At 40.8% G+C, this 26,515-nt stretch overlaps 1 protein-coding gene across 1 annotated transcript in view; it reads right to left on the reverse strand.

Moving 5' to 3' along the window:
* Nucleotides 1-11,365: 11,365 nt before the first annotated feature.
* The window catches only part of tmtopsa (teleost multiple tissue opsin a), a gene marked incomplete at its 5' end in the record, with an annotated part of 66,298 nt that continues 51,148 nt past the window's right edge, over nucleotides 11,366-26,515 (reverse strand). The window contains one exon of the mRNA XM_084370002.1: nucleotides 11,366-13,331. Coding sequence (XP_084226128.1) covers nucleotides 13,047-13,331 — 285 coding nt within the window. The 3' untranslated portion in view covers nucleotides 11,366-13,046. The remainder of the gene's footprint in view (nucleotides 13,332-26,515) is intronic.

The following is a 26,515-nucleotide window of genomic DNA, read 5'->3' on the forward strand; positions in this document are numbered from 1 at the left end:
TTTCAGTGGAGAAAATATGGTGAAGTGCCCTTTCTGTGTGTTGGTGCCCCTTTAAAGGAACTTGGGGCAGGATTTGTGAGAAAATAAACATGCATTTTAAGTTTTTTAATGCTAATGGGTGATGAAGCATTCAAAACCAAAAAGAATGAGCCCACCCACGTATCTCTCTATTGCCTTGAACAGGCTGTGTGCTGCATAATGTACTGCAATTCGGTGTCCGCATTTCCCGCGCAGTCCTGCGGACGTGACGTCAGGTGACGCTGAATGCGCGTCCTTGGATATGGGAAGAAGACAAGCACGGTGGACCCAAGCTAATGTTTGGGTAGTAATGGATACTGCTACAGCCAGCAAACGACCCACCACCACACAAAGTCCACTAAAAAGTCATACTAAGAAGAAAACGAAGGTTTTATCAGCGGCATGTCGTGAGTCGAAACGAAATTACGACCAAAGCCGGGCTGGCACCTGAATAAACATCGGATACGCGTTTGACTCATGGAGGCAGCTTCAACTTGAATTGGGACTGAGAACAGATGCTGACATGACTCATTTCCTAGTAACCAGGTAAGAAAACATTACAGGTCATGTTTAGAGCTTGATTTGAAAATCATATGAGATCACCGAGGACTCGGAGTGACCTAACGTGCAAAGTAGCGTTAGCTGCAAACATGTAACTTAGTCCACCGCTGTGTAACACTGAATAGTTACAGACTGCGCATTTTCCACGGTCCTTTAGTCTGAAACCGAATAGTTAGAAATATGTCCCTTTATATATGGGACCGAAAGCCCAACCTGTTACCCGGGAGGTGACGTTAGCAGCTGGATGTAGTCACAGGCTAACGGTTTGTTTGTGTCTGTGTAGTAACATTAGCCACTTACACACAGCAATCGTGTGTAAGTATCAAAGAGGATATTTTTGTACCCCAATATGCCGTCTTTGCTTTTCGCCTGTGCCTGTCAGACTGCATCAACCGTAACGGTAAATCCCCGCGCTTGTGTGTCGCTACACACGGTGAGCCGGCTTCCCAGCTGCTTCGCGTGTGTAGGGGATAAGACATCAGCTGCACTGCTGTGAAGAGTTCATGCACACTCCCGCGCCAGCTTGGCTGATGGCTGCAGTTACCCTAACGGCCGCAACGGCCGTCGTGTCACTATTGAGTCATATTTCTTGATCCTGCCCCAAGTTCCCTTAAATTTTTTTCATCTCTTCCCCTCAAACATCCGGAGTCACCATTGCTTATAGGGGCCATTGTTTCTGTTTACTGTTCATGAGCAACATATGATATCTATGCAAGAAATAAGGTGGTGGAGGTGAGAAGGCACCATCAATAGGCTGCACCAGCGTGTGCCATTTAAAAACTCAATCAAGCACAATTCATGCAAAAAGCACACAACAGTTTGTATGACTTGCATGTGTCAGCAGACTGACGGAGCAATGTAAGATACATACCACAGCATCACAGTGCAGTTGGGCTCGGTGTTGAACAATGAAAACATTTCACCATAATCCAGAGTGTCTGTTAGCTTCTGTTCAGTCGGCCTGTGAATATAATACAATTACAGCCCTGTTGTTTGTTTTGATCTTGAGTAGCGAGCTGCCAAGAGTAATGAGTACCTGAAGTAAACATTTAATATCTGTAAAAAATGTCTTTAGGACAGGAGTAGAGAACTGACCCCCACTTACTTTTCATTTTATCAGTTCAACGTAGAGCCCATGATGCACATTTGGTGACCGCAGTTTCTCCCTCTTTATTCTGGGTGTGGCAGCTTTAGATTTAGATGGCACTGGCACATCTGGCCACACTCACTCACTCAAATGGTGAGTCAGTTATCAGAAACAGGAATAGCTCTATGTTTATCAATAATGTCAGTAGGGGATAAGGATTAGAAACAGTGGAGAATTTTGTCAACTCTTTCCAATATTCACCTCAGAAAATGTTCGAGAATATTTGTTTATATTGAAAATGCGCAGCATGATTTCACAATATGTAAGAAGACAGAGCAACAGTTGGTTATAACAGTTGGTGTGGTTCAATATTAAAGGTGCCAAATTCTGGAGGCAGCACTGACGTGTCTGTTTACACTGCTGCTGCCAAACAACTTGACACTGTTATAATAAAGATGATTGGCCATTTTCCATAATGCCACGAGCAGCCACAGACTAACAGCTGACTGTGCCTGGTCCTCCTAGTTCCAATACTGTCGACCATATCTTAAAATGATGCTGACTGCTGTAAAAAAAAAAAGATGAAAATGACTTTTTTGATAATTCCTTTTTGGTGAAACGTCGCTCTCGTGGTAACCTTGCTAAAAAAAATTCCATTGCATTTTTTGTGATTGCGCCACAATAAAAGCCAACACATTAAATGACTCTGGCTTAAAAGCAAAGGTTTGAATTGCCGAAAATCTTTGAACAGAATGTTATTTAAAAAAACTGTGTGTGTCCAGCACACACACACTCCCTGAAGATGAATGAAGATAAAGTACTTTGGAGACTCAAACATCACTGTGTACACAACCCAGTCGCCAGAATAAATGTTAGCTTAGCACGTTTCTGCAAAACCACAGATAAGTTAAAGCTTTGTTTGTTTAGGTTCAGTTTTCTATCTCTATCTCATCACGATGCTGTGCTTATGCTCTGGGTAGGTTTAGATACAAAAAACATCATGGTGCGGCGTTAAATACCTGATTTGGTCGCCACAAATGTGGGTGGCAGTGTTCCGATGTCAAATTTAAAACACCCGCTTTTGTCGGCACTAACGTGGCTAGAGATGGCCCTACTGTCTGTAAAAAACTTCTGTTTTTTACCGCAACAAACAAGGTGGAAAATTGTTCCATTTGTTGATTTTATTTCTACCTAAAAATATCCTGCAGTGTGACACTTACAAATGTTGAAACGATGTGAGCACATTGACCTATTTTCGGGAACTGCGTTCGACCATTTGGCAGCGTTGTTGCCTGTAACTGCACCACCATCCGCTCCACCTGCCAGATGTGAAAACCCATGTAATGTGAACCTGATATGGCATGTTTTGTACGTTTGTTAACATTGTACATAACCTGTGACAGTTTGCAGAAACTATATCCTGGTGACTGGCATGGTGCACATGAAGAAGAGAGCATATCGCAGTGATATCGCAATAAAAAGTATTACCAACCCACAAACCTCTCTGTGGTTAATCACACTAAAGGATATCGTTGAGGCGTAATATTTAATGTTGGTAGATGCTGTAGTTCAGCTTTTTGTTGGCTGAGTGCCCCCTTGCTCCTGTTCAGCAAACGTTTTGTACTACACCCTTCAGTAAAATAGTTTCTGTGAGGAGAAGATTGTACTCAGCTTCTTTCTCTATTCATCTCGGACAAACAGTGCAGCTGTGGAATGTCACATACTTTACAGAAATGTGTGATTTTTGTATGAAATAGCTTGTGCCCCTTTTCATTGAAACACCACTTACTGTTGCTCTGACAAGCAGCAACAAATGCAAACAGATGATGTTTGCTCGTGGCCTTGACTCACAACAGAGAGGCACCTAAAAGCTTCAGTGTTCTCTGAATAAAGCGTTTGGCAACAAGGGAATGAAAAGGCATCTCTGAAGAGGGAATCCGCTCTTATCAATGAAAGCAGTAACCAAACCTGGCTCACGTTAGGCCCATAAGTGATGAGAGGACATGAGAGAGAAATGATCCCTCGAGTGTGTGACAGATGTGGTGAAAAAGGTCTCAACGCTAAATGCAACACACTTTGAGTTGCATTCCACCAATGGAGAGAGGGAAAGCTTGTGTGGCTAGCTGAATATGAGTAGCCATGAAGAGATAACCTGTGGGATGCTTTGTTGTCATATTAGTGACACATATTGGTGTTCGTGTTAGTATATGGTAAAGTGTCTTTCAATGTACACTGCAGCATGGTGCCAGTATTTTAACCATCATGACCTGACGCCAGCTCCCAATCACCCAAACCAGGACAGGCTCTTCTATTAAATCTAACAACCCAGCACCTTTCAGCATTTCCTGCAGCAATCCATAACGAGGTGTGCTTCAGTCATGGGCCACCTTGGCAGAGAAAATCCCACCCAGTAAATATTTTATCGTATTAATGAATCTCATTTGGGCCCAAGTGTCACCTGAGTTTCAAAGATGGATATGATAATTAACTTTGACAAAAGCAGGTCAGAAAGTGTCACCAGGGACCAGGAGACCTCCGATAACACATTACATCCATCATCATATCAATAGTTTTAATCATTACGGTTGCTTCTTTTTTTGATTAAAGGGTAAGTCCACCAATTTTACACATTTAAGTGTATTTACATGTTTTGAAGAGAACTACTTCACATGTGAAAAAGTAGTATAAAGCCTTTTGTGGACCAGAGGAAGCTGCATGTAATCTGAAAAATCACCTCCAGTGATGTCACCCAGTGGAGAAGTTGCATTATGGGTAAAGTAGGTGCCAGGTTTTGAAAAGGAAGAAGAATGTGTGGAATAATGAATCTCTGGTTCTACTATACCAATTTTAATACATTTTTTTAAAACTGTTATTTAAGGTGCAAAATGTAAGAATTGGCCACCTGTCAAATTCATAGTCCAAACAAATAGGGGCTAGCATACCATCAGCGTAGCTGCTAATGGCTGCTAACTGTAACTGATTAGAAAAATACACCTTTTTCATCTGATCCTATTGAATTGCTTAAAAATTAATCAAAGACAATGATACAGGGAACCTTCATTGGTTAGCTCTATAGACAAAATCAATTGAACAAATTAAAATACACTAGCAATTCAAACCTTGCATCTGGAGGGCAGAGAAGTCAGGGTCCAAAAGGAAAAGATCAGCAGGCTTGAAGTGAACCGGCCGAGGGCTAGTGACGAAAATAAATTGAGAACCTTTTCGAAAGAACTGGGAAGGTTGAGAGCGGCACTCAGCTGGAGAGGAGCTTGAGAACAGGAGGTACGAGGTGATTAGTTATAGAAACTTTTTTTTATTATTGCTATCACCTCTCAACCTCACTCAGTGGCTTGTTGAACACTTGACCCATTCTTCGTCCAAGAGCAGCACATCCTCAGAATACAAAGCTGGGATCCCAAGGACGACACATGCATCGCATAACTAAGCTGAAGGCAGCAGAAACCCTATTTATAAAGTGCACTGCATGTTTGTTTTTATTTTAGGAGGATAATTCAGCGATGTTGTCAGTAAATTTACAAGACAAAAAAGGTTGAATAGCAAGGTGAGGCTTAGGATTTTAAATGTGAGATGATAACAGTAGATTTACTGGAAAACCAGGCAGGAGGATACAAACTGTCATCTGAAAAATCATCTAGAAATACATCTTCATACTAAATAACTAATAATGACTTATTATAAGGAGTATTGATGGGTCAGTTTAAAGCAATGTAATGTAACCTCCTCATCTCCACATACTCAAATAGTGATGGTTTGGGTTGGCAGCCATATTTTCGTCAGGAAGTTATTTTGTTGCTTTAAGAAAAGTCATAAAGTAATGTAAAATGGCAAAAAAAACAAAAAAACAAAGGCAACGTCCAATAACCCCCTCACCACCACCAGAAAAAAACTTTAAATAAAAACAAGACTAGCCGTCCAAATTTACATACAAAGAAAAGAAAACAGCAAGTCCTCACATTTAAGAGGCTGAAACCAGAGGAGATTTGGGCGATTTGCTTGTTAAAATAATTTTTCACCGAGTATAAGTCAAGAAGGATTAGCATATTATCACATTCTCTTTTTACTAAGCATCACAACTTTTTTGGAATTGGGTTTTTAAATTATTGAAGACTAATCATGATCCCCCAAAAGATCAATCCTAACGATAAGCATCACCTTGACCTTTTCTCTGAAGTCAAAACTTTTTCCTCTGCACAAGAAATATCTAAATCTATCAAAATCACGACTGATTGCCTTGAAACTATACTTAGAAAATTCATGATTCTTCCAAGGTCCGGTGTGTAGGATTGAGTGGAACATAGTAGAAAGGTAGCAGATTGCAACCAACTGAACATCCCTCATCTTAACTTCCCCTACAGCGGCTGCTAAACACACATACACACTGGGCTACTGTAGAAACACGGTGATGCAACATAGTGGACTCCGTAGATATAAAAGCTAAGCTAACATAAACAGAATGATCCTTTGTTTCAGGTAATTAAACACTAATGATAACATGAATATATTACACTGGACCTTTAATGATGAGAACTTATGACCTAATCATAATCATCTGTGGCAATTGGTTTTATTCATCAGTTAAGCATGGAACCCCCTGTGCTGTCTGCGCTCATTTACTGTGTGTTTTTTCATCACCGTGCCGGCCGGCCAGCCCCACTGGTCACAGGGCAGCCTGCCAGATATTATAATCGCTTTAGTCTGGCTTGTTTGGCAGGAGTCACAGACGAACACTTTACCACCTGTGCTGCAGGAAACACCACCATTAGCATCAAAGAAACAGATATCCTTTGTGCTTATAGATCACTCAGTTAAGTGTTTGTCCAGTTTGTTTAATGTATGGACGGACATATCATCAGAGAAACGCTGCCATGGATGCCAAGCGTTTCTTCTTCAGGCTTTCTCTATCATCTGCCTCCAGATCGGAAGTAGCTCTGCTCTCTTTTAAGATGTAAGCGCAGAAAGAAGACTCTCATCCTGATTTGCCTTTGACGGGAGTTTTTCAAGTAGATGGACTGTGCCCGGGTTTGAGGAAAAATAGAACAGGAGAGCTGACACATTGTCTCGTAGCGTGAAGGGTATGGCTTTCATCATATACGACTTTGATGAGATGATTAAATTTGTCTAAAATGTGATAAGCTATCAACATCAGCCATCGTGTGATCAAATCTTGCTGGTTAATAAATCCAAAGATAATGTGCTTGTCTATCAATAGTCCATCAAGTCCAAAACCAATGACGGAGGTCATGCGATTATATCAGTCTCATGTGAATCAGTATGTAGTGATTTGAGGTTGCATTTTTACTTAACATCTGTTTTCTGTTGTCAGACGACGGAACAATTAATTAATTTGATTGCAGCTTGTAATTTGTTGAGATCAGCTGTGTCGACATTTAAATTGACTGATGAATGAGAAGGTTAGGATCTGTTAGTGTGTATTTGTGCTTCTAACACATTCACAAAGTGAGCAAAACAACTCTGAACAATATTATTAATGAGGCTGATGTAGAACAGATGCGTCGCTTCTGAAACGATAATGTAACGCTGCTGCCTTGACATCATATCTGGGGGATAATGTGAATAAATTAAACAAGTAAAATACAGACTTTGCTTATCCCGTTCTAATGCCTTCCCCATGGGGTGGTAGTTTTCTAAATCACATGAGGTTCCCTGGTAATATCATTCTGAGTGATTAGGGCTAAAGTCAGTGTTGACATATCGTGTCTCCCTTGTCTTTATCTGCATTAATCAGGTCCATCGATGTACAGTGTTCTTTCAGCTGTAAGGTAAAGGTAAGGTGAGCTGTAAGCCCTGCCTCGTCCTTACTTTCTCAGCAGCTTCAGCTGTTCAACAAGAGATTAAAGTTGTAACCTATCTGCAGGCAGAAGATTACAGGTCCTCAATTCACTCAAGATAGACACAGGGGGTCGACAGCTGCTAAAACTCCTCGTTTATCCCATTTTACCATTTTGTGAATCCTGTCACATTGAGCTGCAGTTGTGGAAGAGGAGTCAGTGTTTTAATGCAGTGGCACGTAGTCCGAGCGAACCTAGAGAGTCAGAATGAGCAATGTGGAAATGTGCAAATGGACATCCCCTGTTGGACCATGCTGCGTGCCAACATGCCGTTGTTGTGGTCAGGTCTTCCATGAGCACTTACATTTTATAAACTTAATGAGACTGTAGTCTAGAGCTGAAACAATCAATCTAAATCAACCCAGTCACCGTAATAATTGTCAGCGATGGACGTTTTTGCAAACCTCGGATATGTTGAAACTTTATGTTTCTTTGTGTTCAATTTTCTTTATAATCTTGTGAGAGCCGAGTGCTTGTGGTCTGGTTAGGTTTAGGCACAAACACTGGGTTATGGTTAGGAAAAGATCGTGTTCGGGCATAAAACACCTGTTTTGGTTCTCACAAATACAGCCGAGGATGTTTCATCAAAAACACCCTGCTTTGTTGGCAGAAACCTGGATGGAAATTGTCCAAAGTTCAATTTAAAAATTTCCATTGGTTTTGCACTTGTTGAAACACAGTCTAGACCAGTAGTCACTGACTTGGTCAATATGCCAATATGGTACGTAGTCTATGACGCATACAAATGTGAGCGTATCAGTAGCTGGTAGTTATCATGGCCACTGGGCTGCGTGAATCCATTAGTTGATTGACAGAAAATTACTCAGCAGCTGATAGAATAATAAAATTATCGTCATAGTTGAAGCAAAGATGCCAAAAATTGCATCAGTTTCAAACGCAACTGATGCAATTTTCTCTTTTTATTTGATTTTCAAACTGAACATCCAGGATTTGGATTGTTTGACAAAACAAGCGATTCAATTAAATCATGCTGAGCTTCAGGAAATTATTTTGCGGCATTTTATAGATGAATCAAGAAAATAGTTTATCGACTTATATCTAATAAAAAACATTGTTAGTTGAATTGCAGTCTCTCTGATGACTCATGTTTAGTCCTGCTGCTTCATTTTCACCCTAACACTGCAACAACAAGCTAATTCCACCATAAATGATGAGAACAAGAGCCAGCAACAACATGTAGCTGTTCCTAATCAGGTTGTGTTGCAATCAAAGACTCCATTGTCAGTGAGAAAAGCAACAGAATTAAACATATTTCCTGTGTAACCCCTGCCAATGCTGCTGCTGGCGCAGCGATCACAGGCGCTGTGGAGTTGGTCTGCTGTGTTGTGATGTCTTTGAACCAAAGGAAAAAATATTGTTCACAGGTTTAAAGTCTACAGATTAATGGATGTGGGGAGCTGTAACATGTTTCTGAAGTGCCTCTTAGATGTCTACAGGAACAGTTGAGTTCCCTCCATTTCTCTCATCTCTCATAGTAGAAATGATTTTATGCAAGTCTTTGTTATCTGTGAAAGACAATCAGTGTAGTTTCCACCATATTGGAAGAGGGGTGAACCTTCTGTTTAGCCAGAGCTCAACTTTTCATCCCATTCCATCTGTTTTCACTCAGCTCACTGAATAAAGAGGCCTTTGACATCATCCACTGATAAAAGTCAGAGAGACAGAGGCAGAGACAGAGACAGGGAGAGGTGTTGCAGGTGAGAGAGAAGGAAATCAATTTTGATGCAGGCCCTTCGTGGGCGACTGCCTTATCAACTAACTGGCTCTTACTTTCGACAAAAAGCTGAAAGGGTTGGTAACAAAAGGTCATTTTGGATTCTACTCATCCCAACTTTAGTCCAGTCTTCTGGCCATTCAGCTGGTTAATCAGACATTGCACCCCGGAGCCTCTGGTAAACCAGAGTCCATCCCCACAACGCTGTCTCGCAGCCTTGTTGATTATTGAGGTGTTTCTCTTATCTCCGCTCGCCAGGGGCTTCATAGTAAACAGTGGAGAGAAAGGGCCGAGCATTACACAAAAACAATTAGCATAACACCCCTGAAGCCAGAGAGATTTAAAATCAGTTCTGAAAACAGATTTGTAAAACCTGTAGGCCCACGACCAATTTAAGTTCAAGCCTCCAGTGGATGTGCTTATACAGTAGGTGAGTTTGTGCATTTCTTGTAAATCTCTCGGTGTCAAACGAGTTTCATGAGGGCGACTTCTCTCATTGTACATAATATTACATCTGCTGTTCATAATACAATATAACCTCCTTGTTACAGATGGAACGGCTGCCAAAACCCCAGTCCAGTCTTGAGAATAGTAGCTTCCTGTTATAATTTAAGATAGAAATGTATTAATCCCAAAAGGAAGTTCTTGTGCCAGAGATTGCTCCCAAAATATTTACAGTACAACCAGTAACAAGCACTGGGGCCCCAAGTATTGCACATATTGGGAAAATAGAAGTTTAGAGCCGTTGTAACTGTTTTAGTAATAATTGATTGCTCACTTTAATGACGATCATATAACTATGTGTTTAAACAATTCTCTCTTCCCTGTGTTTCTGATTACACCTGGTTTCATTTCAAGATGTCCATTAACATGATTCAGTAACGACTGCCCCCCAGTTGCCCCTTTAGCCATCCATCTCCAGCTGTCCCTGAGGAACTACTCAGTGGTTAAAAACACCTAACTCTATTTGTGCTTGGCTGCTGTCATCTCAGTGTTGATGGAAAAAGTGTTTTTAAATCATACAGGTATGTTGACAGATTGAAGGCAGGAGACTGAAGATAATGTCTTCTTGATTTGGAAAACTGACACAGGTGTCTCAGTTCAGGCACTTAGACAGTCACAGGACCCCCTTGATTCTTCGTGAGAGTTTAAAGTGTGGTTCGGCTTCGTGTTCTAGCTTGACCGCGGATCTAAACAAATAAAATAAAATCTTGTGACTAGCTGGGCATAGGCAGAAATTTAATATAGTCCTTTTCAATTCAATGTTGATTACATTATAGGTAGTGACTGAATTAGCAGCTGGCAGCTAGGTTCACCTTAGATAACCTGTACACACAGTCAGTTTATAGATCATTTGGCTCATCGAATAGTTCTCTATTTACATTTTTTGTAAAGTTCAACTGCACTCTTAATGGTGATATTCTGAACAAAGCATTTGCTGTGACCCGCTTCCCTTCAATACTATTTCTCTGCCTGTCAGGTTAGTGCTAGTATTATCCGGGGGATAAAGTCTTAAATCAGACTCGTGTTTCATTGTTTCAAAGTTAGCCAGACATGCTAACGTTTGCAAGTTTGACCAAAAAAACCAAAAAAACCCACTACATTATCAATTGTGGTTTTAGTTAAAATAACTATGTGACTTATATAACTTCAGTTGTGCGTGTTGTAATTTTACCATGTTAGTTAAAACAACTTACCGTTAACACTAGACACGAACAGCGGTCTCCCTGATGAAAGTCCTGTGCATGCACTACTTTACCCGACTTCCTGCTTTACTCCCGTAACAATTGCTATGGCCACTAGAGGCCGCTGCTTAACAAGAAATGTAAATACGGGTTGTAATAAGCTGCTTTCACAATAAACCTATTTGTTCCTCTCTCTGATAAGGACGGACAGTTTTTACTATTTTGGAATCAAAACTGGGAGTCAATAATACCTGGAGTCAAAAAGCAGATATTACATATCGCAATCTTTAATCTTCTGTACATTGCATATTGAACCTCCTACATGTGGACCTCCTCACTTTTCAAAGAGGTCCTAGTTAAAAAAAACAAAAAACATTGCACACTGATTAACCATATAAAAAACCTTTATTGAACACCCCTCAAAAAATATTAAAATTTCTTCAGCTTTGGTATCAACTCATGTACATTAGTTCATACAAGATCTTGAGAGCACATAGAAAACAGTGCGCTAAAAGTGAAATACCAAAACAACTGCACACTGTAATCATGTGCAGTGGCGAAAAAGGACCACAACACTTATAGCTTAGACATTCACTGACAACACAGCATTGATGCACTGCTTTCAGAAAACTGCACATTTATCTTTGTACTGCAAGACGGAAACTGTGTCAAATCAGTTATCAAAAAATTGAATAAGATGCAGACAAGCACATGGCAAACAATATATACAGAACAAACTTATTCCATCTAAAAGATACTCGTTGCCTCAAGTAGAGCACATTGTTATGTTCGGGGAAACACTGGAAAAGAATTTGTGTTTGTTGTTAGGATTTCCTCCGGGGATGTCGATCGTTCAAAGACTGTTAAACACAGCAGACTGTTGTGGAAGCAAATAGTTTTTGACTTTTACAGAAATTATGAGTAGAGGCTGATGTCTTTGCACATGCACTGCTGACTGTGTGCCAATGGATAAGGCACTGAACTGCTAATAATTTCATTAGGTTGTTTGGAGATTGCTCTTTTACATTAAATGACCTATGTCTTCTGTCCTTTTTGAGGACACAGGACACTGCACTTGAATTTGACCAAGCTTTAAAACACAGATTTCACAGGTTTATGAAATTGGCCAATTATAATTCCAGAGAGGCATTTATTTTCAGAATTTCCTACAATACCAAGTCAGTGATATCCACTGATCATTACCAGATATCTCTATGACCTCATTTGCATATTATGTGTTGCATATTTGCAACAGTGCACATGCATGGACCTACACAGTAACTCTCCAACATGCACCTATTTGTTTGACCGCAAAGTCACTATACCTGGAAAAACATTAATGCAGCTAGCATGCTAGCAATGCTAAAAGTCTAACAAACCACTTATTAAACCACTTAATGGAAAACCACGTATGCATTTCAAAATGACAAGTGATGAGTTAAATGAAAATGACTGGCAGGGAATAACAGCTTAAAAACTTTAAAGTCATTACCAATACATTCTCATACTATTCTTAGTCTAGGGTACTTTGTCTTTGTAATCTTTTCTACTCCAGCAAAAGACTTTAAAATGCTTGGGGTAATAAACAATGTGTGTTCTTCTAGCTCACTTTGTAACCACAGCTATCAGTACAAAAGTACATGTAATCCCTCTCCCTGCGCTCTGAACACATTTCTGTTGTGACATTTTATGAGAGTGAATGCCAAACATTAGATATTGCACGAAATAAATGATCCCTAAAATTCCTCTTAATAACCGTCTGACGGTGCTTTCTCCAAAAACCGTGATAAGAACATTCTTCAAATGCCCATTCCTAGCAAGACCTTTTCTCTGCAGAGAAACACAGACTGCCAGCTTCTGCAGGTTTTCTACCTCTGAATTCTGCTCATATTGTCCAGAGGCAGTCCAAGATTTGCCTTTGTTACTGGTCCGTCATTTGTACTGGCTGGGGCAGAGCTGATGCAACAGCTGCATTAAATCCACCTGGACTGACATGCTGCTGCTCTCCAAGCCTCAGTTAAACCACCTCTCTCATTATTAATGACTTCCTGGATGGGGTGTTTGGGACTCTTCATGGTTCAAGCCAATCATCAGCCATCAAAGTGGGCCACTAGTGATACTACGACCGGTTGGTTGACGTCTGAAGAGGCGGCTTTGGTGACATCATTGGTGGCTTCATAGGAGGGGCCCAGTTGGGGCATGGTGGCAGCCGGGTGACCCAGGGAGGCCACCATAAGTAGGAAGTCGTTGGTGCGGCGGGGACCGGTGACTGCAGCACCTCTCATGGCCTTGGTGGGGACCTTGGAGGAGCTCTTTAAGCTGGAGCCTCGTCGGGGAACCTCACATTGCAGCAGGGCTTGGAAACATCTGTAAAACTGGGGCAAGCATACAACACAAACACATGATCAAGTCATGTCTTGCCATGGAGAGCATTCCTCTAAGATGTTCCTACATCAACCTACATCCATAACAGATATCAACTGATTTCCTTCCAGCTGCTGCTTCTACTGATGGGAAGTTAATTTGCCTCAGAATTTCCCCATCTTTCTCTCTCTAGTGAACCTTAAGGCAAATTACAAATTATTACCACTGATCAGACCCCCCTTCTCTTTCCTTGCCCTCCTTTGTACCCACAGTGCTCCTTTGTCATTGGGGTTATTGTGTCGTCTTTTCATGTGGAACAAAACGCCAAGGGACTCAAATTATTTGCAAAGTTTCTCGAGGAAATTAAATACTCGACTAATTACAGTCTCAATCACGAGTGCGAACAATTGCTGCTTTTTCAATTGGATAAGTGATTTTGCTAATGTGTGCTTATAAAGAGTGGCAAGTTGAGGGTGAGAGAAAGAGAGACTGAGAATGGGAGACTGCCAATTTCACCCTGGTACTTTCTCTTGGGCACGCTAACCACCCAAGATTTTCATTATGTGCTGAACAATTTTCACTGTGCAATTTTATGTGTCAAAGGAGTCTTTTGTGAGGCGAGTTCCAAAGAGTTTGGAGAAAAAGCTGACACCGTAAGCTGGACAGTGTATACACAGTAGCTCAGTTGGTACAGTGTAAGCCCCATGTACAGAGGCTGCGTCCTCCCTGCAGCAGGCCCAGGGTCCGAGTCCTACCTGTGGTCCTTTACTGAATGTCATCCCCCCCTCTCTCTTATCCCATTTCCTTTCCTATCAAATAAACTTAAAATGATAATAATGGCAGAGACAACCAGCTCATTGTGTATGCTGCTTTGTGCTTATTTTAAATGTAGACTTACAGTTGAAATATTTAATTAAAGTTATTAATGAACTTATATTAAAGGTCCAGTTTTTAAGAAAAGTTCCTTTTCCCAACTTTCAGAGCGTGTGTGCTCAGTCGACCTTGCAAAATACTTAAGCTTCTAGCAGTGGTGTGAGGTTTAAACCCATTGACCTGCCCTTTGGAGTCACTTCTCTCTTACCACCAACTCCTATTAGGACCTGTCACGTTCTTCTAAGTTGTGTACTTCAGCAATTTCTTCCTCTCCGGTGCGCTAGAAATGTGGTCAGCCACAGCCATCCCCTTGATGAAACGCTTTTTACATCGCGAGAGGCAAAGGCGATCAGCACTTTGACCCTCAATGTTCCAGTTGTTCTCAATGTCCCCCTCTAACAGTCATTCAGGTGCGCTGACCGGATTACTCGTAAGCTGCTGTCTACAGATACTGCCCTGGTACCTGCTCTGACTGCAGCCGTGCACCCAGTGTGCTGAGTGGCGAAACCCATTGTGCCTGTTAAAGGAGCCCAATATCCTTAAAAATGTAGGCAGAGCTGTACTGAATAGTTGGAAGCTTTAAAGCCGTTTCCCACAAGTGCAATACCAAAATGCATTGCGGCAGTGCAGGAAATCCACATGCGATCTTTCCACATGACGACTATGCACGCTGGGTCTGGTGAGAATTATCTGCAGCAGCAGCTCAGCAACGCAGCCGCCACGCAGCACACAGGCATCCAGTGTGTCCCGCCTGTTAGTCTCCACCTTTAGTGGAGCAGTCTGGCAGCTATCTGACAGCACCATAAATGATGTAACTTAAAATCAATTTTGGCTCTAACACTATTATCGTAAATTACTTAAATTGTTACAAAATAAAAAGATCATATTATGTCTCTGCATTCGCTCGCTGCTTGGCACTCCATTTAATCCAATGAATGGCTGTAATAAGATTGAGGATATTGTCGGAGGATTTATTTATCTTTTTTAGGGTGATGACAGACATTCGGAGCTTCATACGAAAGCATTGACGGAAGCTTTTGGACGATCCTGCAGCTCACCATTCACAGCCATTGCCAACCTCCATTGCTGTAGTGTTTTCCTTTATTTAGTGAGTGAAGATCTGGGTTGTGGTTGAGCATGAAGCACATCTGACTTAGACTCTGCAGCAGACCGGAATTTGACATTTTTATCCTCCATGATCTTGATCTCTTCCTAACCACGTGTTTAGTTGATTCACCTTAGCTTTTTTTTTCTTTTTTTTCTTGCCATAGCCTAATTCTTACCTAGCCTTAAAGGTCCAGTTTCTGAGAAGTTAGTTTTTGAGTCTCATTCCCAACTCGTCAAATACTGACGCTTTGGGATTGTAGGTTGGGTCGGGCTACCCCTACCCCTAACCCCTGGACTTTTAACTATACCATACACTAGTTGCCATGTGCCCATATCGCAGAAAGCAAAAATAGTTTTCTTTGAACATAATTTGCCAAATTGTTCAGTATCAATGTTCTTGTCAGGTGAAAAGGATTGATAAGTTTCCACGTATGTTTGGAGGAACCTTTAACGTGGATCCTTGTTCTTGCTGGCATATTAGTAACAGCCACTGCGTGTGACAAATGGGCTTCATCTACTTAAATATCTGAAGCGCCTCATATGCTGAAGAGCAAGAATTAACTGGATTTCTTTTTAATCAAATATAAATATTATAGCACACAATCATACAGGCGTCAGGATGTAAACACAACCAGCATCAACACGCACCTCAAAAGTTCTCTCCAATAACCAGGTGTTACTTACTCTCGGCTTTAAAATTGAAATTCATCCAAAGCCAGATTGTCCCATTGTACCCTGATCCATTATTTTCTGGAGTATAGGAGTTGAGCCTCATATTTTTATACCTAATAGGACAAGCTTCTCTGCACATCACAGCCAGAGAACAAGGCAGCCACATTCGACTAACGTACGAATATAAGCAAGCCGCAAGAGAAACCTTTGACATCTTCCTTTTACACATGATGATAAACAACCACAAAGGGAGGCTTTAATTTGAAAATCTACTGTGGAAGACATGTCGATTATTTCAGGCATGACCACTGGCAAGACATGTTACCTTCAGACACATCAACTCAAAAACTGATAATTGTTTCAGTGATTTCACATGAAATGTTACAGGGCTGCACCTCCACTGTGCTATAACCACCAGCAAGAATCAGAACAAATCAAAATATTTTGTGGATAGAAAGGACAGGTCGTCTCCGAGGTACAGAGGAACGTATACATCATCTGTCAGCATGTAATAAATAGTGAATGGACTCTTGGATACATTTTTCAATACAAGAAACAGATCTGAAAGCCTCTGGATTGTGATTTCATGCAGATCTTCCTGTTTTATGCCAACCTCTACACATAATAGAGCCCCTGTGCTGCCCAGCTCAAAGTCCGGGTATGTGCTGATGGACAGATAGGAAGATTCTGAATAATTGAGGACCCCAGCCTCAGGTTGAAAGCATAACAATGCATTCAGGGTATTTGGCTATACTTTAAATTCCAGGCATTTCCAGGCACATCCAAGACACATTCACAACACAGGAAGGCATCGGACGATAATTTAGACCATTTTCAAGTTTTTCTTCTTCAGCTCCAGTTAATTAGGACTCAGAAGATGCCCCTCTTAAGTAAACGTAGTATACTTAGTATACTTCAGCAGTTACATGTATACTTATAGTCTACTACATTTTCTCATGAGTGCAAAATATGACGCAACTCTTTCACAGCACCTGATAAGGGTAGAGATGCCACAAGCATGAAATACACACACTGAAAGCATTTAAAATCTGAAAAAATGTTTGTATTAGTCAGAGAGAGAAAAGGACAACAACATGAATAAAATACAATCATAAAAATAATTGGAAGTTTAACAGGAAGCAAACATTGTAACAACAAAGAGATGTGATGCTGATGCGGCCTTGTGCACCTTTATGCAACAGCTCCTACCAGCATCCTCTTGTCAAAGGAGAAGTCTGTTAGTATTCAATATTTTTTATTTTCGTCAAATCCCAAAACCAACAGTATATCAATAACAAGTATTCCTTGTGAAGCCGAAGCCTGATATATTTTATTTATCTGTGCCGTAGAGATTCATTGTTGTCCAAAATCTATTTAAATATATATAAACGAGCCTACAGAACTACAGTACTACAGTACCCAGCTGTAGGCAAATTATTTAGCCTTTTTAACAAGAGAGATTTTGGTGGCCTAAGGTCAGAGGTCAAGGTCACTTGGACCTCACAAAAGACATTTTTGTCTCTCATGAAGTCATATGATAATTAGAATAAACTTTGACACACAGATGTCATATAAAATTATGAAGTTTTGACATTTGATATCCAAAAGGTCAGAGGTTAAATGCACCTTGACATCATAATATTCTGCAAAAAATCTTCTGGCCATTACTCTGGACCACAGCTCGGAACAGCAACTTGACTGCTGCATGGAGGTATACAAGTGCGATGTGGTAATATAATTTTTTTTAAAACACTAAAAATAACTAGTTTAACATTCGATATAACATTTAAAAATCAATTTGTCATTATTTAAGAACTTTGACCCTGTCTGGGGCAAAGCTTAATGCTATATAACACGCCCCCTTTCCTCACATATTCACTCTTTGCCATCTACCTAGCATACTGTAGCTATGATGTTGAGCTAACTAGGTTGAAGTTTATGGTTTACATCAGAAGAGAAAAACATGGCACGAGCAGTGAGAAGAAGAGTTCTTCTTCACAACAGTTATGTGTGTATGTGTCATTTGTGCGAGGAATGTGGGGACGGTGGAGCGCCACAACATAGAGAAGATCTTCAGTACATGCAAGAGCTTCAGTGCTAGCTGCCCAGCAAGAAGCTAATTAATGTTGCAAAAAGACTGAGAATTAAAGGTGACCTTAGGCCCAAACTTCAAGCAGCAAAAGAAGCTTAATTTAGACCTTAGTCTAACCTTTTTTCAACAAAGAACAAGAAACCTTTTTTGTAAGGCGATGTACTGAAAGAAGTAATGACAGTGATCGTAAACACCTTGTTTAAGGATGACATGAATTGGACCAAAGTCCTCTTCGCTCTCTCTGACAGTGCGACAGTCAGAAGAGTGTTGGGTAAGTCTGAGAACTTCTCAGAGCAGCTGGACTGACATCCGAGTACATACAGGTGGTTTAGCATCCTCTGCGACGAGCCAGTGGACCCCAGCAGTACGGTGTAGCTGATGGTGCTTCTAAGAATAGTACTCCAAGATCTCTCCATGAAAGAGAGCTCCTGACACTCCTGCCCCTGTTGAAAACCCTGGTGTCTGCTGGTGTCTACAACAACAGATGATGTGATGACTGGCCGTCACACAGGCTTTGTCGCACAATGTCAAGGTGACCCAAACATCCGGTAATTTCCACTTTACCTCTGCACCATTCATCGGCAGGCGATAAGTGCAATGATGGGCATTCATCATGTACTGACTCTGGTCATGATGATCATAAACAGCTGAATATGGTGACCTGGTACTACACACACAAAATCTAAAGGCTTAGCAGGAGAAGGATATTGAAGCATTTTTTTAGAATTTTTTTTTGAGGGAAAATCAAATAAATCAAACCATTTAAACTGTAAACTGCAAGCTAAATGTAAGACTGTCATTGACAAAAGCTAATATTAATCTTTTCTAGGTGCATTTACAGAGAAAGAAATTGCTGCACTCTCCCTCTGTGCAGTCAGTGCTGAATGACAACATTGCTGCATCTGGCGCCTTGGACGGGCTGCAGAAAAGTACTCTCGACTCATAGATAGACGTGGGTAAGAGTTAGACAAGTTCTTTGACTTTAATGAGCTGGAGCCATTTCTGTAGTTCATTTCAAATCCTTTCACTGTAAGTGGACATGACATGCATTGCTGAGCATCTGAGTGCAGCATTTAGCTCGGATGCTGGTGAGGTGGAGATGGAAATTCTCATGTTGCAAAGTGACATTCACCGCAAAGCCCACCAGGGCTCACCACACTTTTGTTGCCTTTGGAGCCACTACAGAACAAAGGTGTACGCACAGCATCTATGACAGTTGCCTGGTTTAACCTATCTGTGTGAATCAGCCTTTTCTAAAAATGACCTTGTGATCAGTACGCAATGCTGAGCCTCTCCTTCAAAGACCTTTACAGACCAGTCAGGTGATTTCCTTTGAAACATCAAAACTCAAATTTACTAACTGGCTTCAAACTCTAAAGCAACATTATGTAACTTTTTCACCTTAAAATAACAGCTTCAAAATAATTTTTGATGAATTGTACAAAGATGTCACAAAGATGATGTATGACAGATCAGAGAAACCATTACACTGGAGAAAATGTAGATTATTCCAAAGATTATATAAAGCAAAAAACCCTCCATACTAATTTCTACTTTTCCGGTAGCTCTCAGTCTCAATAAAGGTTTGTGACCCTTTCCATATACAACACGTCCTCATACCTAAAAAACTGAAAAGGTGGATTGCCAGTGACTCCCAGAACAACACTTACAACCCCAATCATCACAGTCTTCCTTAGTCAGACCTATCACTGAGTCAGTGCGGGAGAAAGGTCTGGCGGCACTAATTCTCATTTTGGGAGGGGGAAAAAAATGCTCTAGCCTGTTTGCATGTCTTCAAACCAATCACAATCATCCTGGGAGGCGATGCCCCTGCAAAATAGTGTTGGGAGAAACTTGGTTTACACGTGGGGAGGCGAGCCCTGGCTTAAAAATGGCTTAATCTGCGTGAAAGAAAAGGCAACAGCTATTAGCTTGTTTATGTCGGTGCCATTAGCTATCCATCGCCGACCTTGTCCTTGATCAGACTTTTTTGCTCTTTATACTACTTCGCCACACTTCCTCCCTTTGCTGCTCTAATAATGACACCCCCCACTTAAGGTAACCACCTAACAAGAAGCCTCGGTATGGGTCGTAATAAACTGCTTTCACCGACGACCTACAATAAATGGTTTTCTGATGAGGACAGGCTGGCAACACAACGACCTGGTTTAAAAGATGTACATCTTCATGAATAAACTATGGGCTTGGGACTGAGAGACGTTGACAGGCTGGTGAAGTCAGAGTACTGATGGATGGATGAGCATCTTGTTGGTTAGATTTGGTAAAAATAACAAAAATATAGAACATTGCTACTTACCATTTAACTTAAGTTCTTTTCGTTTCAAAAACCTGTCTCGAGCATGAATCTTTTACCGCACCATGAACGCATCTGGTGAGAATTCTGTATTCATTTGACTCGACATTGAACTTCTCCTGCTTATCACTGTCAGTCAAATACTTGCTGGGTACGAAGAGAGAGTGGGAGAAAGAGAGAGAGAGCGAGAGCGAGAGAGAAATGCCTCAGGACATAAACAAAAATTCTCCTCACGGTGTATCTCTGTGCTTCACGTTCGTCCCCTTTGTCAGTCTGTTAATAACCTATAGGTCACCTAAGAGTGAAGGCTAGCAAGTAGCGTCAGAGAAACGAGACAATCAACACCTCTCTGCGCTCCTGATGCACGCTCCCTGCTCTCCTCAGCTGTCCAAACAACACACTGAAGAGTGTTAGAAGGAAAAGGAAAGGGGGGGGTGGATGCAACAGACAAATTGTAGAGGATGAAGTTAGTTAAGACACAGAGGCATCCAGGCTAAGGTCAAGAGAAAGGTGAAGGGAATGACAGATGAATAGATAAAGCATGACAGGGAGATGGGAGTGTTTTGGAGAGAGAGGGTGGGGGATGACTCAGGATGGGTCATCTTAGACTGCTCACATCAGGCTGGGGTGATGCTTTCTGTGATCTGGGCTGATGCTGCATGGGTAGAGGTTGACAACAAGAGGGTCAAATGTCAGGCATCATCTCAAACAATAAAGCCTTCATCTATATTTTAAAGCATGGGGCGTCTGCAGGGATCCAGGATTTTTCTGGTTCTACGTGACTGTACACAAGGAGACTCTCATTAGCAGTTCAATCACGTTGGCTTTGCAGTTTTGTTTGTTATATAAAATTCCAACATAGTCTAAAAATATGCACTGGCAGCCCCTTCTCACTCCCAAGTGTCAGATATAGCAGCCTGGTCAGTGACCCTGAGTGTCCAAATTTGACACTGCATTGGTGTGTTTCCATTACACTTGCTGGTCTGGCTCTACTCGGTTTGACTCGGCACTTGGACTGAGACTTGCATCTCTATTAGGGTTACCTGCTTGGTTGGTCTTGATGTGCTTGGCTTGGTTTATTGGTCAGAGGAGTGGCTGTAAACACTCCTCCCCACAGCACTATCGAGAAGAGCCGCCAACAAAGCTCCAGTAATTTGGTGGCAAACACGTTTAATTTCCTATAACTTCTTCACATTAAAACGCCTCCATTATTAGGTTATATATTAACTTCTATTATAAAGCAGTAAAATCAGGAAATGTTGGGTTTTCATCAGCAGTAACTTGAAACAGCTGAAAGCACAAGTGATGGTGAAATACAGCAGATATCTGAAAGTACACTGGAGAGAAATTAAACTAAAAACGTCTTTCTCTCAGGTTTCCTGTGCTAAGATAGGTTTACTCTCACTACACAGACTTATTTGAGGGAGAGAAAGGGGTCGACATGAGCCAAGCTTGGGGGTATGGCGGGCACACTTTGGACCTACTACAGAGAATGTCCATCCTGGGCTTGGCTTGGCTCAATTTAGTGCAGTAAAACAGGTAATGGTACTGCAAATTGGCACAGTTTGGTTTGATTAGCAGCAGCCACAGGTACCAGGGGAAAAGCCCCATTAGCCTCATTTCTTGAAGTGCCTCTCCAGTGCAGTAATATAAAGAGCAAGAAAAGTCAAAGTCAGGGGTGTTCAAGGTGGTTGGATGGACTATACTCTGGACTTTTGCTATGTAGACTGGTTTCACGTCCAATTTGAGACCAAGAGTCAAGAGAAATTTGTTTTGAGTCACTTGAGTAAGTTTACTTACGGAAATATCTTAACTTACATTATGTGAGTGACGTAACTGAACATAGTTATTTTAACCTTCAGTTTTCACTTTAATTTTAAGTATCATCTTTTCCTAAACCTAACCAATTATTTTTGATACCCTAACCTAACCAAACTGCGACTGTTTGACAACATTAAAAAGAGTCCAAAAGTCACAATATGTCATAATATTTTAACTGTTTGTCAACCAGGTTTACGTGAAGTCAAAAAAAAACAGTACAATAGACAATTTATTTAAAGTTTTACCTCATCAAATTCATTGATTGTTGAAAAATAAACGTTTTAAACAAGTTGGACCTCAAAAGAAGTTGAAACGAAGTTGTTGAATGAAAGTGACATCCTCAAAAGGTCGTTCTCAAGCAAGGATGGGGCGAGGTTCACCACTTTGTGGAACCGTGATCGTCTAAAGGATACTATTAGCTCGGGAACACTTTGTAACATCGTTGCCATGAGACACAGTTTGTTTGCGTTCTGTTTTTATTGACATTTTACACAGTGTACCGGCTTCTTTGGAATCTGGGTCAAATGCAATCTCTGGATATATATATCTGCACTGCAGAGCTGGGTACAAAAAAAAGGGAGTAGAGCCAACCTTAATGTTAGTCTACAATTACATCCGGGTCGAGTACGTAAGTGAATAAGTCTCATTCATCTAAAATGCATGTTTGATGTTTGTATATCTCATTAATAACAAGACTTTCACTAACATTAAGTTGGAAACCTAATTTACGCGTTGGGCGTTGGGTAGATATCCAAGACACGAAGCGACACAGTTCGTAAAATAAGCACAGCAGAAAGGTCAGGTGTTTAACTATACACCTATAAACGTTACAGTCTCGGCTGAAAATGACAACGAAATAAACTTTTTTTTCTGATTTCACATATTTCCGCAATACGAATCATGCGCCAGTTGTCTTAGCGACTCTTTTTGACCGTCACAGTGATTCGGTCCAGAGATTATACTCTTTTAATCAACTTCTTTATGACAGTAATATCTAAAACTCTGCATTGTTCTCATCACAGTAGAAGACGAGTTTAATCAAGGACAGTCAATCGCTTCAATACATTATACAAAATGCAGTTCAAGGGATCTAATTGAACGGAGTCAATGGCAGGAAGTATTAACTTTCTTTTATAGGAGTCAGCAGATTACCCATTACTTAATTTGAAAAGTGTGAGACTTAATTTGATACAATGAACTCCCCAGTGTTGTGAAATCTCCAGCAGACCACTGGAGGTAATAAAAATATGAAAAGATCTGAGTGCTGTAGGCGGCAGAGACAATGAGTGCCACATGGGCATGTGAATGGAATGACAATCATCTGATACCCTCTTGGGATTTCCTGGCACATTCTCAACTCAGTGAAGGGCTGCAGTGTGTTTATATCGTGTATATCAATTATTTCCGCACACTGCAATCAGTGGCTGGAACTCTCAAGTCTCACAGTCAAGATTTGGTGCAACATCTTGTTTCCTGTGATGGTGAGAGCCATTGACAAAATACATCAGTACCTTGCCTCAAACATGGTTCTTCAGAATACAAATATATCCAAGCTCCTGTTTCAAGTGGCCTGAGGAGTGAGAGGATACTGATACGGTTGAACAAGCAGGAGCCAAACAAACGTCCAAACCATGGTTTGCATTGTGAAGAACCAATGGTGAGTAATGCCTCACCGATGCTGATGGTTTCTGTTTCCCACTACAACTTTTTCAAGGAAAACCATGATTAAATGCAGCCATATTAGTTAGCAACATATAAGCCTCGGTCGCCAACTAAATAAGCTTTCATTGCTCAGGGGAGAGGAAAGAAAACCCTTGTTATTTCTGCTTGCCAAGACACTCTCTTTGAAATTCTGTTTAATTTCATCAGAAAAAGTACAAAGTTTTGAGTCAGTACCGGCTCCTCATCTTGGTCTTTGTTTTAATACCTCTGTACCTGATGAAGAGCCAATCTGGGCTTGAAACACTGTTTTATTTCTCACTTATTAAAACAGAAATCTTAGAGGGAGCTTCCAACGGTGCTATGAGAACTGAGGGGGCAGAAAAAAAGCAATAAGTCCATAACCTTTATCACAACATTATTGCTATACTTCATCAACACAGTGATCCCTACAGTCTCCATCTGCAATGATAGGTCAGATTTTTATAAGTTATCTTTTGTTTGAACAGAAAATGTTCCCCACAAAATTATAGTGTCAGATAATGGATTAAACTTTGCTACCTTCGCCAAGGAGGTTATGTTTCCCCAGATTCGTCAGCAGGATTACGCAAAAACCACTTACAGATTTAAAACTGCAAGATAAGGTGTTTGTTTCCTCAGGGAATAATGCATGGAATTTGATGGAAAACTCAGGCTCGTATACAAGATACATAACAAAAATGTTATGTATTTTGTCTGAGAGTCACTTCAAGTAGGACATGAAAGTAGTGCAACAACACAGACAACAGTGCATATGCAATGTTATGTGTGATGCCAAAGGGTTACAATTAGAGTATAGCTCTACTTAAATGTTCCAATTAAAGGATGATCATATAAAGATAATATAAGGCATTACAGATTTGAGGTAAATCAGCCTAAAGGGTCTTAAAATCATGTCACAAAAGCAGTTCCCATTTAGGTCAAATGATGATTGGAGTTCTGACAAGTAGCTGCAGTCAACTATGCCCCAATTGCAGTCGGTTCAGCATGAAAACACACTTAAGACCTGATGGTACATAGACTCTGTGCCACCACTCCTCTCCCAGAGTTGGACTGATGGCAAACATCCAGAATGTGGTTATCCAGGTCTGAAACAACATTTCTTGAAAGATAACCATCTGATGATTCCTGAAGACTGAAAATTATAAAACATTTGGAAACAAGTATCCAACTTGAAAGTACCTAAAAAATAGTTTTCAGACAATCCATACAGCGATGACAAATGAAAACATTTCATAACTTTGTCATGCAAAACTGAAAAAGTGGAATCAAAATATGAGGGAGGAACCAGGTTTCTTACTAGTACTTGACCTAATTTAAGCCAATAGTTCAACATTTTGGAGTTACAGGCTTGAAACCCTCCCCTCCAGTTAGTCAGAACTGAAGAAGTCTCTTGGATGAGAGGTGAAACACAAGTCCAGTTGCCTACGATTCAGCACTTAGAATCACTTTTGCAACAGTTTCCCAGCAAGTCTCTCGTCTGCTCTCAGCAGACATTCAGTACAAACCACCATGTATTCACTAGAGACAGACAGGTGAGTCAGAGTAAACTTACCCATAATTCCTGGGTGTGTCCGTGCAGGTTCCACCTCAGACCTCCTGGCCATGGGCTCCGCCGATTGTTGATGGGACAAACACACACCAGCTGCTACTTGTATCTGTACAGCATTTTTAGTCTTCAACTCGCCTCAACTCACAGTTTCCATAGTAACGGGCTGGGAGGAATTGAAGACTGAAAAAGACATACAGGACATTCGGTGTCCCTCTCTCCCGCTGTGGCTCATGAAGTAGATGATGTGTGGGCTAAAATATCCCTGTAACATGAGTTTGCCGCTGCTGTGGTGGGGGCTGGAGAAGGAAGGGAGTGTCAGAGGGAACGCACTGCATGCTTGTACCTCCAGATGACAGGAGAACATCTGGAACAGGGTGTAATTTTGAGTTTATTTCCAGCTTCACAATAAAATAGCTCTTGACGGTAACTCTGTGAGGAAAGTTTAAACTCCAGAGCAAATATTACACTTGGATGGCTTTGGAAACTGTGATAAGATTTGCTTTCCAATATACAGTACAGTATATAATTCTCCAGAGTCCAAAGGGAATATTTTTTTAAAACCTTACACAGCAGTTTGTGCTTCACTTAATACAACCGAATGAGATGATAAAGATTACATTGGGGAGAAAAGTTTATCATCCGGCCCCAGAGGGATTATCTTATCTCCTGTTATTTTTTCCTCACCATGATGAACTGCACTTCACAAAGGAACAAAACATCTTAAATCTTGTGTGCGGTTGTTTTGTTCTGTACAAACAGTTTTACTTGAGAGAAGAACTTGATAAGCACAAAGTCAAATTTGAGTTAAGGTCCAGACCACCTTACATCCTAACTATGAATCCGAAATCATGGTCATACGCATTGAACAACTTGAAACTGGCGATAGACAACTTTTTTTGCGATAACTTATCACTCTAAAATAAATACTGATTGCACAGTTTAATGGCTGAGAAAAAAATGGAACCACCCATGTAGATTTGTTCCCTATAAGCCTGGTTTTCACTTTGATATACAGATTCACAGAAAAACTGGAACCAAAACAGGAAGTGTCATTGATTTCCATGGT

The sequence above is a fragment of the Pagrus pagrus genome (assembly GCF_965226575.1).
Source record: "Pagrus pagrus genome assembly, chromosome: 12".
Classification (NCBI taxonomy): Eukaryota; Metazoa; Chordata; class Actinopteri; order Spariformes; family Sparidae; genus Pagrus; species Pagrus pagrus.